General features: G+C 43.3%; 1 protein-coding gene across 1 annotated transcript in view; it reads left to right on the top strand.

The window, feature by feature from the left end:
- SLC37A3 (solute carrier family 37 member 3) overlaps positions 1–21,362 on the top strand; it is an 82,988-nt gene that overhangs the window by 45,489 nt on the left and 16,137 nt on the right. The window contains exons 10-13 of the mRNA XM_077469289.1: positions 1,277–1,418; positions 11,850–11,951; positions 18,557–18,604; positions 19,502–19,653. Coding sequence (XP_077325415.1) covers positions 1,277–1,418; positions 11,850–11,951; positions 18,557–18,604; positions 19,502–19,653 — 444 coding nt within the window. The remainder of the gene's footprint in view (positions 1–1,276; positions 1,419–11,849; positions 11,952–18,556; positions 18,605–19,501; positions 19,654–21,362) is intronic.

Here is a 21,362-nt window from a genome sequence, read left to right on the forward strand (position 1 = left end):
TCGCTCTCTCTCTGTCTCGCTCGCTCTCTCTCTGTCTCGCTCGCTCTCTCTGTCTCGCTCGCTCTCTCTGTCTCGCTCGCTCGCTCCCCCTCGTTCTCTCTGTAATGATGGTTGGAATATAGAATGGAAATTCTCAAAGATAGTTTTGTCTTTATGGGTGCTTGCACTTGGGCATTATTAGTTGCAGAGGATGACAAAAAAGTGTTTGTATTTACATGCATATGGACATGAAAACATCTGTAAAATTCTTCAAGTATTAATGCATATACACATCTTTACACCCTATATATGTGTACATGTGTAAATTACTGACCACTGATGTCAATGTCTCTATTTTTGATTTATGGTCCTGAACACAGTACAATTATACTGATCTAATAAAGAGTAACCCCATTTTCACCTCTGAGTGATCTATGTACTTTGCAAGGATTTTAACAAACTTTGTTGCAGAGTCCTTCCTGTTTCTGCTCTGGAGAAAAGCGGTTTGCACCCTGCCTGCGAGTACATGTGAGAACCCCAGCCTGGGTTCCCACAATTAGCTGCGAGTAGGCGGCCCTATTAAAAGCAATAGGAGCAAGCTCTTGCAGCTAATTATGCAGCTAATTGTTCTCACTCGCATATGTAATCTCTCATGCAGCAATTACATGTGAGCGATCAGTCCATGGCGCAGACTGCCTGTGTCCAGGGCAGATCACTTGCATGTAAGTACTATATGAGAAATTACATGCGAGTGAGCTTGTAACTCGATTAGCTGCAAGATCTGGCAGCCTCGATAGGGCTGCCTACTCGCAGCTAATCGTGGGAACTCCCGCTGAGGTTCTCGCATGTATTCGCAGGCAGGATACAGTTTCAGTGTGAATGCACTCTTGGAAGTGATTAACCCTTTGGGGGTATCTCACAAAAAGTGAAACTTTTGCTGCTGAGGATGCCTAAAATGTGACTTCTGTCTTTGTGCGTAGTTGTTGGAAAATCAGTGAGTCCGCCACACAAGTAGGAAATGACATTTCTGTGGGTGTTCCAGACACCATTTGTGTACGGAATGCCTCCGGGTTACCATGTTTGAATTTATACAGAAAATTACAGATTGAAAAGTAAAGGTCATTTTTTAATAATTGCAATATGGTTTGTGTACCACTTGTACATGTTATATTTTTTTATTTGTTATTTTTTTTCCACATAGCTAAGATTGTGTTTTGTGGCCGAAGGGACTGGCCTTTGTGTACTTTGTGCAGTATGTTCTAGATCACACTGTAACTCTTCCCTCATCTCCTTGCAGTATTCTCTGGCCTACGCATGTCTGAAGCTGGTGAATTACTCTTTCTTCTTTTGGCTTCCTTTCTATCTGAGCATAAACTTCCACTGGAAAGAGGCAGAGGCAGACCAGCTGTCTATCTGGTATGACATCGGAGGAATTATAGGTCAGTGAAATGTCCCTGTTTGAGATCTATTTGTAGGAACTGAAGGCTGGTATAAGGACAGATCACCCTGCAGGTGCAATAGAATACAAAGTGTATTTGGGAACGTTTAAAAACAAAACAAAAAAAAAACATCTTTGCAATACGTGCACATATTTTCCCATGTTTTATCCTTTTAAAACACAGATGCATGCAAGAACAGAAAAATACCTGCTGATATTGCTAAAAATTTATTTGAGCTTGGAGTGCTGCCTCTGCCACAATAAATCCCAAGCAGTGTTGTCAGCCCTGCACTGGTCTTCCCTGCAGGCTGCAGAATGCCTGCCAATGTTATAAAAGAAGAGGAAAAGATGTTCTAAAAACCAGCAGATGAGAACCAGGCAGGGCTGATTACTTGAGATTTCAGTGCAGCAGAGGCAGGGTTGTTTGCTCACTACAGGAACATAGGTGCCTACTGGATTTCTGTTAGGATCAACAGTTATTTTTCTGTACTTACACTGAGAGAGGAAGTCGCACCTTTTGCAGAAGTTTGGAAGCATATTCGCCCACTTCACAAGGAAGAATGCCTCAGGTCTTCCAGATCAGAGTAAATTAAGCAAGCATTCTGACACCGGCACAGTTAAAGTGTATGCAGAAGATCAGCTGTACCGCCTCAATTTTATTTTTTTCACATTGCTTGGTATTTAAAGCGGTTGTAACCCTAAAAAAATAAAACAAAAAGATACCGTTCCCTTAAAGCACGATATACACGATAGTGCTTGTGCAGAGTAATTTCTCCCTCTCTCTATGCTGTAAGATACCTGGTTTATCCTGCATGTTCCTGTGTCCACCTGTGTGTGCTGACCATGGTAATCATGACTGCTGATCCATGATACTGTGGTCCATTTACGTGCCTCTGTCAGCCTTCAGTCTCTCCCTTTCCCCCTCCCTGCCTGTCAGCTATTGGTGCAGTCCCGAGCTGCTCCCCGCGCCTCCCAGCCTGCTGCTATACAGTGTAAAATAAAGCCTGGTGCACACAATGAGATTATCGGATAAATGGTCTTCATTTTTTTTAGCATGCTAGTCACCATATCAAAAATGAAGAGGTTACTAAACTACGAAAATTCTTGTCCGACAGAATAAAAATTCGGAAGTAATGTATTGTATTGTATTTTTGACTGAATACTGTACATATTAAATTAAAATTGTATGATCTCGTATCGTACGAGGATAAATATCTAATAATGGTGCGTGCTAATCAATTTCCTACGGCACTAAAAATTGAATAAATACTACTCAGTGTAAATATAATCAAATCCGTGCATATATATATAAAAGTGCTGAGTGCAATAATATGTCCGCAGACAAACAAATAAAGTGCTAAATGCTGTGCAAAAATGCTTAAGTATACCATTCACAAGTGAAGAGAAAAATGCTGCATGTGATGACCACTGGTGCCTATAAAATAAAGTGCTAAATACTGTGCAACATAAATACACCTCCTCAAATGGAGGTAATTATATGACCATACAAAATAAAGTGCTGTATAATACCACCCGTTAAAATCCTGAAGTTGATGCAATAAATTACTAATAAAATAATGCAACATAAGTCAATGATATAAATAAGTCAGTGTAAACAGAAACTTTTTCCCCCCCCGCATGTGTAAATCCAGACTTCAAGCTAATTATATAAAGATCACACCACTATAGATGTTGATATTCAATCTTCTTAATAATCTCACTTATTTCCTCAAACACTCTGTTTCTCATTAGCATGAAAATAAAGCAGAAAGAGCCATCATTGCGCAGTGATCATATACCCTGAACAATCAACATAAGCCGCTCCACTTGCATAACCAGGGGTAGTGACAGCGCATACGAACAATCAGCTGATCAAAGCATTCCCAACACAGCCTTCACCGCCCACTGTGTTCACGGAGATACTTCTCAGAATGACGTCACTCTATGACGTATCGTACGAGGAACCTTTTCATGTTTATCCCTTTGCAAAATTTTAGGACGAAAGCTTAGGCAAATGACGGCTGCAAAGTGGTTTCAAAATCCTGACTGGGCGTCATATGATGTCCTCAGGATTTTGAGCCGCTGCGCACCCCCAGGGGCGTGCATCGTGGCGATCGTTGTTGCGGGCTGTCAGTGTGACACCCCGCAACTACGATCTCGGTAAAGTCTCCCCGACGGAGACTCTTTACCCCATGATCAGCCGTGTCCAATCACGGCTGATCACAGTGTAAACAGGAAGAGCCGTTGATCGGTTTTTCCTCACTCGCGTCTGTCAGACGCGAGTAGAGGAGAGCCGATCGGCTGCTCCTCTGATGGGGGTCTGTGCTGATTGATTATCAGCGCAGCCCCCCCGAGGATGCCCACACTGGACCACCAGGGATGCCCAGCACCAGGTATGCCACCAGGGATGCCAGTCAGTGCCCACAATGGATGCCAGTCAGTGCCCACAATGGATGCCAATCATTGCCCACAATGGGCATCACTGATTGGCATGCATTATTGTTTGGCACTGATTGGCATCCATCAGTACAAAACAATACAATGTCGCCTATCGGTGCCCATCTGTGCCGCCTATCGGTGCCCATCTGTGCCGCCTATCGGTGCCGCCTATCGGTGCCGCCTATCGGGGCCGCCTATCGGTGCCGCCTATCGGTGCCGCCTATCGGGGCCGCCTATCGGGGCCGCCTATCGGGGCCGCCTATCGGTGCCGCCTATCGGTGCCGCCTATCGGTGCCGCCTATCGGTGCCGCCTATCGGTGCCGCCTATCGGGGCCGCCTATCGGGGCCGCCTATCGGTGCCGCCTATCGGTGCCGCCTATCGGGGGGCCCATCTGTGCCGCCTATTGTGGGGCCCATCTGTGCCGCCTATTGTGGGGCCCATCTGTGCCGCCTATTGTGGGGCCCATCTGTGCCGCCTATTGTGGGGCCCATCTGTGCCGCCTATTGTGGGGCCCATCTGTGCCGCCTATTGTGGGGCCCATCTGTGCCGCCTATCGTGGGGCCCATCTTACATAGTTACATAGTTACATAGTTAGTCGGGTTGAAAAAAGACACAAGTCCATCCAGTTCAACCTTAAAAACAAATAAATAAAATAAAAAATAATCGTACAATCCAGATACCCAATTTTATGCCCACAATTGATCCAGAGGAAGGCGAAAAAAAAAACCCAGCAGAGCATACTCCAATTTGCTACAGCAGGGGAAAAAAATTCCTTCCTGATCCCCCCCCCAAGAGGCGATCGGATTTTCCCTGGATCAACTTTACCTATGTTAGTACCTAGTTATATTATGTACCATCAGGAAAGTATCCAGGCCTTTCTTAAAGCAATCTACTGAACTGGCCAGAACCACCTCTGGCGGGAGTCTATTCCACATTTTCACAGCTCTAACTGTGAAGAAACCTTTCCATACTTGAAGATGAAATCTCTTTTCCTCTAGACGTAAAGAGTGCCCCCGTGTCCTCTGGGTTGACCGTACAGAGAACAACTCAACACCAAGTTCACTATATGGACCCCTAATGTATTTGAACATGTTGATCATATCCCCCCTTAATCTCCTCTTCTCAAGAGTGAATAAATTTAGTTCCTCTAATCTCTCCTCATAGCTGAGTTCCTCCATGCCTCTTATCAGTTTGGTTGCCCTTCTCTGCACTTTCTCCAGTTCCCCAATATCCTTTTTGAGAACTGGTGCCCAAAACTGAACGGCATATTCCAGATGGATTGCCCCAGTTGTACTCCCCCTAGCATGTATGATGCATGCATATTCTTAGGCCCCAAGTGCATAACTTTACATTTATCAACATTAAACCTCATCTGCCACATAGTCGCCCAATTAGACAGTGTATTGAGGTCGGCTTGTAAATTGGAGACATCCTTTAAGGACGTTATTCCACTGCATATCTTGGTGTCATCTGCAAAGACAGAAATATTACTTTTGATCCCGGACCCAATATCATTTATAAAGATGTTAAAAAGTAAGGGTCCCAGCACTGAACCTTGGGGTACACCACTGATAACCTTAGACCATTCAGAGTAAGAGTCATTAACCACTACTCTCTGAATTCTGTCTTTTAGCCAATTTTCTATCCATTTACAAACTGATATTTCCAAACCTGTAGACTTTACCTTACACATGAGCCGTGTGTGGGGAACTGTATCGAATGCTTTTGCAAAATCCAAGTATACCACGTCCACCGCCACCCCTCTGTCCAAAGTTTTACTTACCACCTCATAAAAAGAAATCAGATTTGTCTGACAACTTCTGTCTTTCATGAATCCATGCTGTCTGTTGCTTAAAGTGTTTTTGTTCAGCAAGAACTCGTCGATGTGGTCTTTTATTAAACGCTCCAGTATCTTCCCAGCTATAGAAGTTAAGCTAACAGGTCTATAGTTACTTGGTAAAGACTTTGATCCCTTTTTAAATATAGGCACCACGTTCGCCCTGCACCAATCCAATGGGACAATTCCCGTCATTAATGAGTCCCTAAAAATTAGATACAATGGCTCTGAAATTACAGAGCTCAATTCTTTTAGGATCCGTGGGTGGATGCCATCAGGGCCAGGTGCTTTATCCACCTTTATTCTGTCTAAGTATTTCTGGACCATATCACTTTTGAGCCATTGTGGATCATTTGGGGCTGTGTCACTACCACCCCCATTATGGACATGCGCTCCCCCATGCTCTTTTGTGTACACAGAGCCTATCGTGGGGCCCATCTGTGCCGCCTATCGTGGGGCCCATCTGTGCCGCCTATCGTGGGGCCCATCTGTGCCGCCTATCGTGGGGCCCATCTGTGCCGCCTATCGTGGGGCCCATCTGTGCCGCCTATCGTGGGGCCCATCTGTGCCGCCTATCGTGGGGCCCATCTGTGCCGCCTATCGTGGGGCCCATCTGTGCCGCCTATCGTGGGGCCCATCTGTGCCGCCTATCGTGGGGCCCATCTGTGCCGCCTATCGTGGGGCCCATCTGTGCCGCCTATCGTGGGGCCCATCTGTGCCGCCTATCGTGGGGCCCATCTGTGCCGCCTATCGTGGTGCCCATCTGTGCCGCCTATCGTGGTGCCGCCTATCGTGGTGCCGCCCATCGGTGCCGCCTATCCGTGGCCATCGGTGCCGCCTATCAGTGCCACATATCAGTGCCGCCTATCAGTGCCACATATCAGTGCCCATCAATGCCACCTCATCAGTGCGACTTCATTGGTGCCACCTCATCAGTGCCCATCAGTGAAGGAGAAAACTTTATTTACAAAGTTTTGAAACTGAAACAAAAAAAAACATATTTTAAATAAATAAAAAAAATTATTTTCGGTCGTTTTCTGTTTAGCAAAAAAATAAAAACCGTAGAGGTGATCAAATACCAAAGAGAGCTCTATTTGTGGGAAAAAAATAACAATTTCATTTGGGTACAGTGTAGCATGACCGCGCAATTGTCATTCAAAGTGCAACAGCGCTGAAAGCTCAAAATTGGTCTGGGCAGGAAGGTGTTTACCTGGTATTGAGGTGGTTAACTGTGCCAAATAACTACAAACCCCAGTGTTTATATAAATCTATGTTGCACAGTGTCTTTGTTACATAAACATTATGCAGCTCAATACATATATATCTCAATATATATTTCAGAGCGCGGCTGAGCCCGTCGCTCTCCTCCTCTCGGCGGACGTCAGCAGGGAATCTCAGCCCCTCCCACTGTAGTCCTCAGATTAGAGAAGTAGAGCTGCTGCTAGATGTCATGTGACCCCAAAGCGGCACTGTGAAATAAGGTATTGCACTGCATACGTTTTATAAAAAGACACTGTAACATGGCTTTATATAACGGAGGGGATTCTAGTAATTTGGCACAGTGCGTTTACAACCACTTCAAAGTTAAAGTTTTATCTGCCTACGTTTTGCTTTTACTGGTAACCACCATGAAAGTTCTTAATGATACCCATCTCAGACATCACTCGATTTCTGTGATTTTCTATGCAATGTAGACAGATTATGACTGGTAGGAGGGGCTATACTGGAAGCTGTGGTAGCTCCCACATGTGGTGCTGAGCCTCCATGGTTGAAGGAACTGAAGTCCAATGAATGGAAGCTGCAGGCTGGGGAGGAAAGATTTATATGATGCTGGATGTCCTAGAGGCAGGTTCAAAGTGGCTTTCTGTAGGTTCTAATACACATTGTGAGAAGCTTGCAGTATGTAGTGAAATCCTAGTATGGAATTATAGTTCAGGAGAGAAGCCTGTACAACTGTGCAAAACTGAAGTGAAGGCTCAAGTTCACCTTTAATTTGTTTTATATAATTTCAATACTTTTTCCTTTTACTGGATTTAAGGAAAAAAACTGCAGAAGCTGGTGACAGATGATGGGTGAAGGGCCTTTAGGAGGTAGTCATAACATGATCACACGGGTGGGCCACATTGATTCCGTCTGTCATCAGACTAGATGGGAAGTTCCGCAGCCTAATTATACTGAATCAGTCGCCCTGCTGGCACTGCACGTCTGTTCATCCCATAAAAACTTTGACTCACTGAGCTGAGGTGGGCTGGCTGCTGGAATACAGCTGAATAACAGACGGGTGTTTTAGTCTGTATTATAGTGGTTAAGAGAATGTTCAGGTCTTTCAATTATGTTCTTTTCTACACTGAGCCAAACTTCAGACAAATGGCTAATGCATATTTTGGAATTATTTTACCTGCCAAAGAATTTGTACTTCTGTCCATTCTTTGCTGAGACATATACAGCTCTGTCACACAGCACAGCTAGTGAAGGACATCAGTTAATGACTACAATGGTGTCCCCTCTTCACTTCCAGCTAGCTGACAGCATAAAGAAATACAAACCTTAATCAAAGTCATCTCTCTGCTATCCTATCGCCATGTTCCTTGTGAACATATTTACATGGAGCACACCTAATTGGTTTCCAGTCCTGCCCCACCCTCTCCCATGATGAGTGCTGCTGAATGTGCTAGGCCATATTCAGCTACTTCCACTATCTGCACTTAAAATGCATGTATGTGTTAATGAATACAAAATTACATTTATTTATAAACTTTTTTTTTTTTTTTTTTTTATCAGTCTGAAGTTTAACTTCTATGTTTTTAGTGGCTGTTTTGATTTTTTTAAATGCTGTTAGAGTGTGTGTGTTTATAAAAATATAAAAAAAAACAAAAGTCTTTCAAACATTAGTAGCGCTTAACAAGTTCATATTTAAATAAAGATAAAAAGTTCCACTTGTGTTTTAATTATACAAAGCAGGGTGTGGGATAGAGGCCGATCCGTTCTTACAGAATGCTGAACACCAAATCATTGCAGATAAAAATTCCAGATAGATCCTTCACCACATTGCTTCTATGGGAATCCCCTGTAGGTAATTCACTTACCGGAAGGTAATGGGTTAACAGCGTACCTTTCACTGGTTTGGTATCAGCGGACTCTGTTTAATTCAATCAAATAGGGCTGGATCCGTGGATGGATGTTTGGATGGCTTTCGGCGCGCTCTGCATGCTTCCATCTAAAAGCCCCTGAATGGAGATGCCTTGCACTATCACGCTCGGTAAAGCGACATCAACGCTTACAGGGTTAAATATCCACCGATATCCAGATGCGATGTCTGATGTGGACTCTCCATATATAATGAAACAAAGTGCTCCAATAATGCAGTATTGTAAAAAGTTTATTCTATTAAAACGGCTTCAAACATTGCACTCACATAAGCTCAAATCAATGAAGCCTAGAGGTATCTGCTTGTAGCAGTAAGTGCTGATCTAATGTGGTCTCGGCGGACACAGCATAGATGAACTGAATTTCACCAGTGAATGATCGTGATCCTCTGAGCGTCACTTCCGGTATAGCGCCAAGCGCATAAAACTGATTGCCGTACAGCCACGTCCTGATGTTTCGTCATAACGACTTATTCATGGACAAATAAGTTATGACGAAACTTTGCTTCGCTACTAATGTTTGAAAGACTTTTGTGTGTTTAAACATTTTTTGATACAGTTCATATTTTTTATAGTAGCAGCTTTAATACTTTATCATTTTTTGCATGAGCGCTGAGGAAGAAATACTTTGTATCTGTTTGTTTCTCATTGTTTAAGCCTGATACATTTGTTTTTAAATTAATTTTTTCCCCTCAATCTACACTCAGTACCCCATAATGATAAAGTGAAAATAGAATTTTAGAAACGTCTGAATTTTTTTAAACATAAAAGAACTGAAATGTCACATTAAAGCGGGGCTACAACCAAAAGGGGAAGTTCCACTTTATAAGTACTCCTCCCCTCCTTCCCTGCCACATTTGGCATGTCATTTTTTTGAGGGATGAGCGGGTATCTCGTTTTGTAAGGTACCCCTGGTCCTACTTCCTCTTGGATTGCCTAGGCCAGTGATGGCGAACCTTGGCCTCCCAGATGTTTTGGAACTACATTTCCCATGATGCTCATGCACTCTGCAGTGTAGATGAGTATCCTGGGAATTGTAGTTCCAAAACATCTGGAGTGCCAAGGTTCGCCATCACTGGCCTAGGCAATCCCAACTGGAAGTTCTCCTCCCTTGTGGTCTTTTGGGACACATCCCAGGGGACTGTCAAACCATTCAAGAGGTGCAGCATGACTTATGCATGTGCAGTGGGCACCTGGCTGTCAAGCTGAAAGTTGTCATAGCCAGGTGCCCACAGCTGGGGAGAGAACACTGAGGGAAGGCACGGCTCAGTTTTTTTGCAGCTGCTGACTTGTAATTAACACAAAAACATCTATAGCTCCTTCTTAAGTACTCAGTACTTTGTTGAAGCACCTTTTTGGCAGCAATTACAGCCTCAAGTCTTTTTGGGTGTGATGCAACAAGCGTTGTACACATCGATTGGGGAATTTTCTGCCATTCTTTTTTGCAAATCCACTCAAGGTCAGTCAGGTTGAATGGGCATCCATTTTTAGGCCTCTCCAGAGATGTTTAAATCAGAGCTCTGTTTGGGATACTCTAGAACATTCACAGAGATATCCCTAATCCACTCCTGTATTGTCTTGGCTGTGTGCTTAGGATTGTTGTCTTGTTGGAAGGTGTCCAATCACAGCTGATCACATGTAAACAGACTAGCCAGTTATCAACAGTCCTTTTCTCACATGCCGATAACTGGCAAGGCTGTCAGTACTTTGTTTACACTGATAATCACAGCACTGATCATCAGTACCCTGATTATCGGTGCAGGCCCATCAGTGCAGCTTATCAGGATCCATTAGTGCAGCCTCCAAAGCGTATATCAGTGAAGAAAAATTGCTTATTTTCACATTTTATAACCGAAACAAACTTTTTTGGAGGGTTTTTTTTTTTTCTAAATTTTCATTTTTTTTTTCTTTAGCAAAAAATAAAAACCTCAGTGGTGACTAAATACCACCAGAAGAAAGCTCTAGTTGCCTTAACCACTTACCGACTGGCTCATGTACATTTGAAGATGGATATCTTGGTAACGGCAGCAGCTGCTGCCACAACCAAGGTATCCATCTTTAGAGACGGCGGTTCTGTTTCCGATAATGGCGGTCTCTGTGGTGGATTCGCCACAAGATCACTGGTATGGGGGGGGAAGGGGCCTCCCGCGCCCCTCCGCCACTTACCAGAGCCGTAGCGGCGAAGGCGATCGGGACCTTTCCCTGTCTGTGTATGGAGACGAGTGAGGGGAAGATGGCCCCCCACCCGTCTCCATATCAAAGGAGGGCGGAAGCGACGTCAAAACGTCACTTCCGCCCATACCTCTTAAAGGCACCTTTTTCTGTTGTCATTTTTTTTAATTACTTTTTTTTTTTTTTTGTATTTTAGTCCAAATATGAGATCTGAGGACTTTTTGACCCCAGATCTCATATTTAAGAGGACGCGTCATGCTTTTTTTTTCCTATTACAAGGGATGTTCACATTCCGTGTGCAATAGGAATAAGTGACCCAATTTTTTATTTTATTTTTTTAAACGGTGAAAAATAAATAAAATGAAGTAAAAGGAAATGAGAATTTTTTTTTTTATATAATGTTTGGGGGTTCTAAGTAATTTTCTAGCAAAAACACCTGTTTTAAACTTGTAAATGCCTAAATTCCAAAACGAGGCTGGTCCTTAAGTGGTTAAAAAAATTATAAAAAATTTAATATGGTTACAGTGTTGCATGACCACGCAATTATCATTCAAAGTGTGACAGCCCTGATAACTGAAAATTGGCCTGGTCAGGAAGGGGTGAAAGGTGCCCAGTATTGAAGTGGTTAAAGAACATCTGTTCAGAAAATAATATATGCAGGAAAGTCCTACCTTTCTGAAAATGCTAGTTTCCTGGCTATAATGTTGATCCAGTGGATTTATTGGATTTATTACTCCATGTCACTTACCCATTACAAGTATTCAAATGTTTACAAAGCATGATCTGTAAGTATATCTGTTGTATGTATCCTGATTGGTGTCTTGTGTCTCGTCACAGGAGGAACAGTCCAGGGCCTTATCTCAGACATCATGCAAAAAAGATCGCCTGTCTTGGCTATTAGTCTGGTGTGTGCAGTGGGATCCCTGTTTGGATACAGCCGTAAGTCACATATCCTCCGATTATTCATAGATTTTCAGTGAAGGAATAAAAGTGTATAACTGTGCAAAACTAAAAAGAACATATTTTCTGTAATCTGTCAATATTAACACAGCAGCTTTGTCCCCCTGTAACTGTTTTATTACCCATTGATCCTGCTAGAACAGTGTTTCTCAAACTTTTTTCTCTTGTGGTGCACCAAAGAGATCTAAAAATTTTCACGCCACACCTGAAAAGATTTAACAATTTTTGTGGTGATCTTATTTAGTTTAACATTATATATATTTAATTTTAATGTGAAGGATGTGCCTGTTTTCGAGAGCAAATCAGATTGAAACGATTTGTAATCATCATTATACTTTTGCTCTTCTCTTTGCTTTTCATTTAACCGTTACTTTTTCAGAGTTCCAGACTTGATTAAGTATTTCTCTATTGCTAAACAATGAACAAACTTTATTTATAAATCAAAAAGAGGGGGAAAACACTGCGCTCCCTATATAAGTGACAAAAAATTGTGATATAACACAAAACAGCAGCTAACATACATACATACATACATACATACATACATACAAACAAAGTCAAAATAACGAATGATAACAAACAATGTAGCGCTATACTGTCAAAAAATGTAAAAAAAACCTAGACATAAATCACCAATTGAGCTGGTAGTGAGATCAAACTTAAAAGGTCAGCACACATATCACATGTGTTGCAGACCAATAAGGAATACAGAAAATGTGCTACAGTGAACTAACAATATGAACTTTAAGTCCAGCTATGACAAAATAATGTGAAACGGAAGTCCAGATATTCAGTTGGTATGAACTATGTATAGCCTTCCGTTCACAGCCAGAAAATATTATAGAAAACGGTGGATACCCTTACCGAAAATGGTGGACACAAACTACTGTATAGTAAATGTGTCATGCAGGCTTATGTGCGTCACACACCATTCGTATACATCAGGTCATGGATCACCATCCGAATAGTCTCTGCCCACTTCAGGATCGGTACACCTCAGATTTCCCAGGGTTTTCAGCTCTCTCTCAAAGGTTCTGGTCAGCTAGGAGCTCAGAGCGGGTTCACCATAAACAAAAAGTACGGACACAATGCCTCTCATAGTGAAATTCCACCATTAAAGCTTTTATTTGAAAAAAAAATCCAAATGACATAAAAAATGACATCAAAAATATCCAAAAAGAATCACGTGATCCAATAAAAATGAACGATAAAAAGAGCAATATGGCGAGCAGGAAAAGCTAGCCCAAACTTTATAAGCATCAAAGGAACAGAATGGAACGGTCTCTAATTTTATAATATAATTTGAGCGATCGAGATCGTGCACAAGTCGCACGTTACGAAAGGAACCAATGAATGGTACCACAGCACACAGTTTGAGAATTTTTCTAGTAGATCTGTTATTTTTCATCTGCCTGTAACAGGGATGTACAAGCCCCATAAATTAAACAAAACCGCTTCCTTTACCTTCCCTCACTGAGCCCAATCCTCCATTTGTGTTTCGTTCTCTCGCCCCACCCCACCATAAAATGTAAAAACACCCACCGTGTCCCCTGCATACCTCTGCATCCTTCAATATTTTTTTGTCACTACTGTGTACCCCCCTCTCCACAACTGCACCTCTGGACCCCTTTAAATTACAAAGCACCCTGCACCTCTGGACCCCTTTACATTACACAGGACCTTGCACCTAAGGACCTCTTTACATTACACAGCCCCCTGCACCTCTGGACCCCTTTACATTACACAGCAGCCTGCACCTCTGGACCCCTTTACATTACACAGCTCTTGTAGCTCTGGACCCCTTTACATAACATGGCACCCTGAACCTCCTGACCCCTTTACATTACACAGCCCTTGTACCTATGGATCCCTTTACATTACACAGCACCCTGAACCTCTGGACCCCTTTACATTACACAGCACTCTGCACCCCTTTTACATTACACAGCCCCTCACATCTCTGGACCCTCTGCATGTTACACAGATCCCCTACAGTGCAGACCCCCCTCCCTACCATACAGACCCCCATCTACAGTGTAGACCCCCCTACAGTACAGAATCCTCCCCTACAGTGCAGACCCCCCTACAGTACAGACCCCCCCCCCCTACAGTGCAGACCCTCCTACAGTACAGACCCACCCCCCTACAGTACAGACTCCCCTACAGTACAGAATCCTCCTACAGTGCCGAATCTTCCCCTACAGTGCAGGACACCTTCTACAGTGCAGGACCCCCTACAATGCAGGACCTCCCTACGGTGCAGGACCCCTTCTACGGTGCAGGACCCCCCTACAGTGCAGGACCCACCACAGTAAAGAACCCCCCTACAGTGCAGGACCCCTTCTACAGTGCAGGACCCCCCCCTACAGTGCAGACCCCCTACAGTGCAGGACCCCCCACAGTAAAGAACCCCCCTACAGTGCACAGCCTCCCCTAAGGACCCATAGTGTACCTGGCTGGAGCCCAAGGCAGCGGCATTGCAGGGTGGAGGTGCGAGCAGCACCCGAGTGGAGTGTTACCTGTCGGCTCAATGATCCGGGACCCGGCGCAATAATCCCCTTCTCTCTGTGGTCATGTGACTCACGTCGCGCCGTTCTGATCAGTCTCGGGCAGCGGCTGTCACTCACAGCCGAGCAGAGTGAAGCCGCCTCCCCCTCCTTGTCTACACAGTGCTGTGCATAGAGGAGGGGGAGGCGGCTTCACTCTGCTCGGCTGTGAGTGACAGCCGCTGCCCGAGACTGATCAGAACGGCGCAACGTGACCACAGAGAGAAGGGGAGCCAGGTCCCGGATCACTGAGCCGGCAGATGTCACTCCATTCGGGTGCTGCACCCCCCCCCCCCCCCCCTGCAATGCCGCCCACTGCCAGTGCCTCGGGCTCTCTCTGTGTGGGCTGCGAACCCGAGGCACGGCTGTCTGACACTTCAGTTGCGGAGGGGGGGGGGGCGCTGGCCTGACACCCCCCCCAGTGTGTGGCACCCGGGGCGGCACACCCCCCCGCCCCCCCACTTAGTACGCCTCTGGCCACGTGACCAGCTACAGCTTGTCAATCAACAGTGACAATGCTGATACCCATGTCCCTGCAACAATTTTTCATCCCACTGTAGTGCAGTACATGAGTGACAGCTCTGCTCTGATGTCAGGAGAGGTGCAGCATTCTTTCTACATGATCGCATGTAGCTGCATTAGGCAATCTTTACTGATAGGAGCAGCAAGTATTTGTGGGACCTTGCAGCTGGGTTAGGAGGGAAACGGCCAGTGCAAATCCACTTGTGTTGAACCATTTTCCACCAAATCGCGTACCTGGTACATCATTTAACTTCAAGTGGTTGTACCGGGGTGATGCCTGGTACTGTTTTTTTTTTTTTTTTTTTTTTTTTTTTTTTAAGAGCAGACGGTCTGCTCTCTTCTAATAGCAATCAGAGACTCAATTGCTATTACAAGGGTCCCCTCCCGCTGCCTTCTGCATCTCTCTCGGGCTCTCCTGTCCCACCGGGAGACCCAAGCAACCAGCTGGTGCATCTGCTGGCTGGCCAGACATCCCAACAAACCTAAAATCGTCGTTAATGGGCTGTCCATAATGGTCACCCAGAAGCGATGACATCACTTCCAGGTTTACCCGGATGTTTTCGGTGCCATTTTCAAATAATGACATGCATTCAAAAATACCGATCTTGTTGTTTTTGAATGCTTTTAAGTGCAGAGGAGGGATTTGGGTTCCTACCCTGTTTCCCCAAAAATAAGACCTAGCATGATTGTCGTGATGGCTGCAATATAAGCCCTACCCCCCCAAATAAGCCCTTCCCTGTTTAAACAAAAATAAGCCCTACCCTGAAAATAAGACCTACAAGGACTTTAACTAGGGCTTATTTGGGGGGGTAGGGCTTATATTGCAGCCATCGCCGACAATCACGCTAGGTCTTATTTTTGGGGAAACAGGGTATTGACCCCAGATTCCTCCATAAGATTAACCTGTCACATGCATATTGCTGTCACAAGGGATGTTTACACTCCTTGTGACAGAAATAAAAGTGATCCAAAAAATTTTAAAGCAATGGTGTAAAATGGAAAAATAAAAATACCAAAAAAAATAAGTGTCCCTGTCCCCCAGTGCTAGCACCCAAAGGCAAACACGTGTGTCAGTCATGCATGCGAACAGCGATTCACATGTGAGGTATCACCGCAAACGTCAGATCATGGGCATTAATTCTAGCACCGGACCTCCTTTAAATCTAAAGTGGTAACCTGTAAAGGCTTTTAAAGTGTCGCCTATGGATAGTAAAACTTACGTCACTGTTGAGCCGGGGGTGTGCATTTTTAAAGTGTGACGTGTTTGGTATCTATGTACTCGGCGTAACATCGTCTTTTATATTTTACAAAAAAATGGGTTATGTATCTTTTTTTGCATTACAATTCAAAGTGTACTTTTTCACAAAAAAAATGTGTTTGAAAAACTGCTGCACAAATACCATGTGACATACAAAAATTGCAAACCCCACCAATTCATTCTCTAGGGCCTTTAAAAAAAAAAAAGAAAAAAAAATATGTAATGTTTGGAGATTCTAAGTAATTTTCTAGCAAAAAAAAAACGAGTGCTAGAAAGGTCCTGGTCTTCAAGTTTTTAAGGGGCGGCAGCACAGATTTCTGACTGGGAGGTCATAGTTCTACATTAAAGCAGCACACATTACTGCGTGTTTGTTAACGTCATACTGTAACAAAGTGGATATATATTTGAATGGTACCTAAAAGGGGCATGTTCTGCACCTGTGTTCCCAGCAGACTGATTACCACTAAAGTGACCCAGAAGTTATGTCGCAGTGCAATGTAAACATTTCAGTGTACACAGAGTTGATGGTTGGATAGCTTCTTAAACTGACAGGCCAAGTCTATGTGTGTTGAGTGAATAAAAAAGAATTGCATAGGGCATGTGTCCTCATGACTGTACACAGCAATAGAATAGTTTGATTTACTACACAGTTTTGACATCCTTAAAGTAAGTGCAGCCCTATCTGAATTATATGTAGTTTGTTAATGCACTGTGCAACATAACTTTTTTTTTTTTTTAGTTTCTTTTATCCATCGGGGACACAGGAAGTCTTAAAGTGATTTTAAAGTCTTTGTTTTTTTTTTTGTTTAAAAACAAACATTATTATACTTACCTGCTCTGTAAAATGGTTTTGCACAGAGCAGCCCAGATCCTCCTCTTCTTGGGTTCCTCACTGGCGCTCCTGGCCCGTCCCTCCTGCTATGGGGTCACCCATGCCAGGCTGCTGCTCTGAGTCCATTTAAACACGGAGCCACTGTTCGGCCCCGCCCCCTGCCTCTCCGCATTGGCTCACAGAGTTTGACAGGAGCGGGAGCCAATGGCTCCTGCTGCTGTCTCTGAGCCAGTCGGGATGGAGAGTCCCTGGCAGATGAGGTTCTTGTGCAATATTGCTGGATCGAGATGGGGCTCAGGTAAGTATTAGGGGGACTGATGGGAGAGGTGCACACTGAAGGTTTTTCATTTTAATGCATTAAGATGAAAAACCTTCTGCCTTTAGAACCACTTTAAGCCCTCTGGTTATACTTCAGTCTAAGGCTGAGTACACACTATACAGTTTTCTGTAGATTTTTTTTCCCCCTTCAGATTTACCAAAACCATATAATATGGGGTCAAACCTTAAGACTTTCATTTTGTATGCAATCAGGCAGGCCTTTGCACTACATGGTTTTGGTAAATCTAAAGGAAATCCAAAAACATAAGTTGTATAGTGTGTGTGTGTGTGTGTGTGTGTGTGTGTGTGTGTGTGTGTGTGTGTGTGTGGGGTCTAAGTCTACAGCAGTGTAACCCTGGAAAAAAATAATAATTCTAGGTTCTTACAGAGTAAGCCCTCCTACTATGAGGTATGCCTCAGTTTTTTGCTGGTGTCCTAGGAGAATAGACATCTTTTCTTCAGTTCTGCTGGGAAAAGGCTAACCTAATTTTACTAGCAGGATCTTTTTTTTTTCCCTCAACATTTTTCTCTTTAGTCAAAACACTCACATTGCATTGGTGCTAGTGCTGGTCTTTATGATTGAATCTGGAGTGGTTGTCCTCAACCTAGCTTTTGGAGTGTAAGGTAAACTTACACTGGACACCCTCCCAAACCCCCAGGTCCCCGTTGTATTTATCTCCAGCGTTGCTGAGCTGTTAGTACCCTGCAGTGGTTTCAGCTCTCATTTTTTCATCAAAAAATGTAAAGGTGTTGACCAATACGCTTGGCAACCCTGGAGGTAAGTACAGTGGGTACTGGGAGGATGGGGAGGGTGTTCTGTGTTCACCTTTTTTATGTATTTTTTTTCTGTAAGTGTGAACTAACACTTTAAGGCTTATATGAAATTTTAGTTACTGTGTTTATGTGTATTTTAAGTAATTGAACAATACAAATAAATTAACCTTTTCGTATGCAATGCAGCTGTTTTCAGCCCTGTAATAGCCATTCTAGACAATGGTGTGTCTTTCACACATTATCTAAACTATACTTAGTGTGTGTGTGTGTGTGTATATGAATTATATTTACATACTGTTTTAGAATAAATTATAATTGTTTTCCCTCTTTCTAGGCTCCCCAAATAACAAGGTCCTGAATGCTTTTTTAATGGCAATCACTGGTAAGTCCTAAAGTCCATCTCACCAAAAACTGAGATTTCAGTGTTACAGCTTGAATCACATGCGCTCTTCTTATATCTCAAGAACTCTGGTAGCAAATTATCCATACCAGCAATTACCAGATCTGCCCAACCATTACATCTATTACAAAGCTAAATGATGCTGTCTTTCCTGCTGATAGTTTATTAATAATGTAATATAATTCAGTATGGCGTTTAGCTGTGCTGGAACACCGTGTTATAGCATTGTGGGCAGGGCAGAGGCATAAGCTACCATTTACAAATCTTACTATTGTGACCTCTGAGAAATATAAGGGGCTGGTGAGTAATTCAGTCCTCAAAATGGCTTTTGCTGCAATGCTGACTACAATCGGGAGCTAGCTCCAGCACATTTCCACCACTAGATGTCCTCAGTCTTTCATGTTGCAGGATGGTCAGCATCATTCAACCCACTTTCCTTGAGCTCAGGCTGTCGGAGACCCCTGCCCCCAGGTTGTGATTGGAAAGTGAAAGAGTTACAGTAGACTGAACTCAGTAGTCTCACTGCTCTCAGTAGTCTCACTGCTCTCTTCTTCTATCAGAATGTCCCTTTTCCGCACATGAACTAATTGGCTCCTTGTACTGCCTCTTCCTGTCTGAGTTCTACTGTATAGGTACTTTTAATGCTTGCATTAAAAAAAGAATTACATTTAATGGTGTATTAGTGAATACAGAATTCTATTAGATTGCCTAGGCATCAATATGAATACTTTTTTGGTATCCTAATATGGAAAATATCATGATTGTGTTTTCACATAGAGATATAAAGTAACCCCTTTAATACCACAATTGCTGTAATAGTATGTATTACTTTTTATTCTTTCCTGTAACAATAATTAGTTGTGAATCTTTGTCCTGTAGGCTTTTTCATTGGTGGTCCCTCAAACATGATCAGCTCAGCAATCTCTGCAGACCTGGGCCGGCAGGAGATGGTGAGAGGCAGCAGTGAGGCCCTAGCCACGGTAACTGGCATTGTAGATGGAACTGGAAGCATGGGAGCTGCTGTAGGCCAAGTGAGTACAAACATACTGAGTAAAGGTTTGTGATCTTAAGAGGGTGCTAATTCATTGCAGAGGTGCTATATAGACACACATTTGGGTTTACCTGTCCTTTGTGCTTGTTGTAGAAATTAATCTGAATCTTGACGTATAATTGATCTGGTACCCCCCATGAAAAACCTTAGTTGTCAGCTGTAAATTATATTGAATGTGTAGATTGCCAAATTATTATAGTAACAGAGCTGACTTTTTTTTTTTTTTTTTGCATAAAGTGGAGCTGCACTCTTCTTAACTAAGAAAATTAAGCAGAACCTAAGCCCAATTTAAGAAAAGGGTGCAAGCCCTTTAGTTAGTGATCTGCTCCGTTTTACTATGTGTCTGTGCCAAACATAGCATATTGAGCAGAACAGCTTCAGCTGCTTCTCTTGATTCCTTTTAAATTGTGGCACACATCTCTTGCACCAGTTTTCTGGCACAACGAGCACTAATTTTTTTCATTCTTATGAAAGTATGACAACTGTCGCTATGCAAACTCACTGAGCTCCTGACAGTACATAACAGATACCTATAACAGAGCCTTTTAGTTTTCTCTTTCTCTTTACTACAGGCCTCTGTTATTGGACTAGGTACTCCGATGCTCGCAGGATACGATGTGAGGTCAAGCAGTTTTCATAACAGCTGTGAAACTTCACCTCAGTTCTCTGACCTTCTGGCCCTAAAGTGTAGCCTCAAAGTAAAGCTAAATAAGGCAGCATTTTTCATAGGTGTTACTGCAGAATTATTAAGATTTAGTATTTCATTAAAGAAGTATTGCTAAAGCTCCTTTGGCCATACTTCTCCTGTGGGTCATAGTAGTGCACATAGTTCTGCACTCCTGTGACTCAGACTCCACTTACAGCGGACTAAAGTCTATTGTTGTCAGACATCGCAAAGCCTGCCCAGGCTCTACAGAGATCCAGATGATAATGTTGGGATCCACCCTGACTCAGCTGCTCGGCATGCTTCTGAAAGCCTGAGTTAGCCTCTTCCGTTCCCTCTGCAGTCTAGTGAGCACTGGAGAGGCTGAGAAGAGATTGGTGACTGATGATCACCAGTCTTTGCTTGGAATGGACCTGATAACTGAGCGAGCAGCGGTCTTTGATTTCTCAGTTCTTGGTCGAGGACAGCTGCAGTTCTGATCAATGCTGCAGCCATCTAGGGGAGTATGCATATTTGTTATTTCTTTTATTCTTTCATGATCTTTCAATCTGTTTAAGACTGGGTCTCTTTAATGGAGACCAGAAAATTGTAAGGTAGGTTTGCACTTTGAATTTCTTTGGGAAGACAGATAAATACTCCCAGTGAGCAGTCTTGCAGTTCACACTGTCACTAGAACTGGAGAGAGGGGGAAATCTAAAATTTTGAGTTGTCACAGAAGCAAAAATAGAGAGAAAATCCTTCAATGGGGACATGTGGTGATAATCCTCTTGGATTTCTCTCACTTTGGATGGATTTTCCTGTTTCTGTTTAAGTTAAGAAAGATGGATTTGAGAGGAAGTTTCCCCAATGGGACACAGACAGCAAGAAGAACAAAATCTGATGGGTATTATCCCTTCTGTATGCTATTAAAACCAAACAAAAACATTTGAACTTTAGATATACTTAATTCTTCTGCCTGAGTATACCAGATTTGCCTAATCTGAAGGAACACAGGAGTGTTTTGTTATGTGTACACATTTTATCAC

Source organism: Lithobates pipiens, unplaced genomic scaffold (assembly GCF_037356315.1).
Source record: "Lithobates pipiens isolate NorthernLeopardFrog02 unplaced genomic scaffold, aLitPip1_a1.2 Scaffold_8, whole genome shotgun sequence".
NCBI classification, from domain to species: Eukaryota; Metazoa; Chordata; class Amphibia; order Anura; family Ranidae; genus Lithobates; species Lithobates pipiens.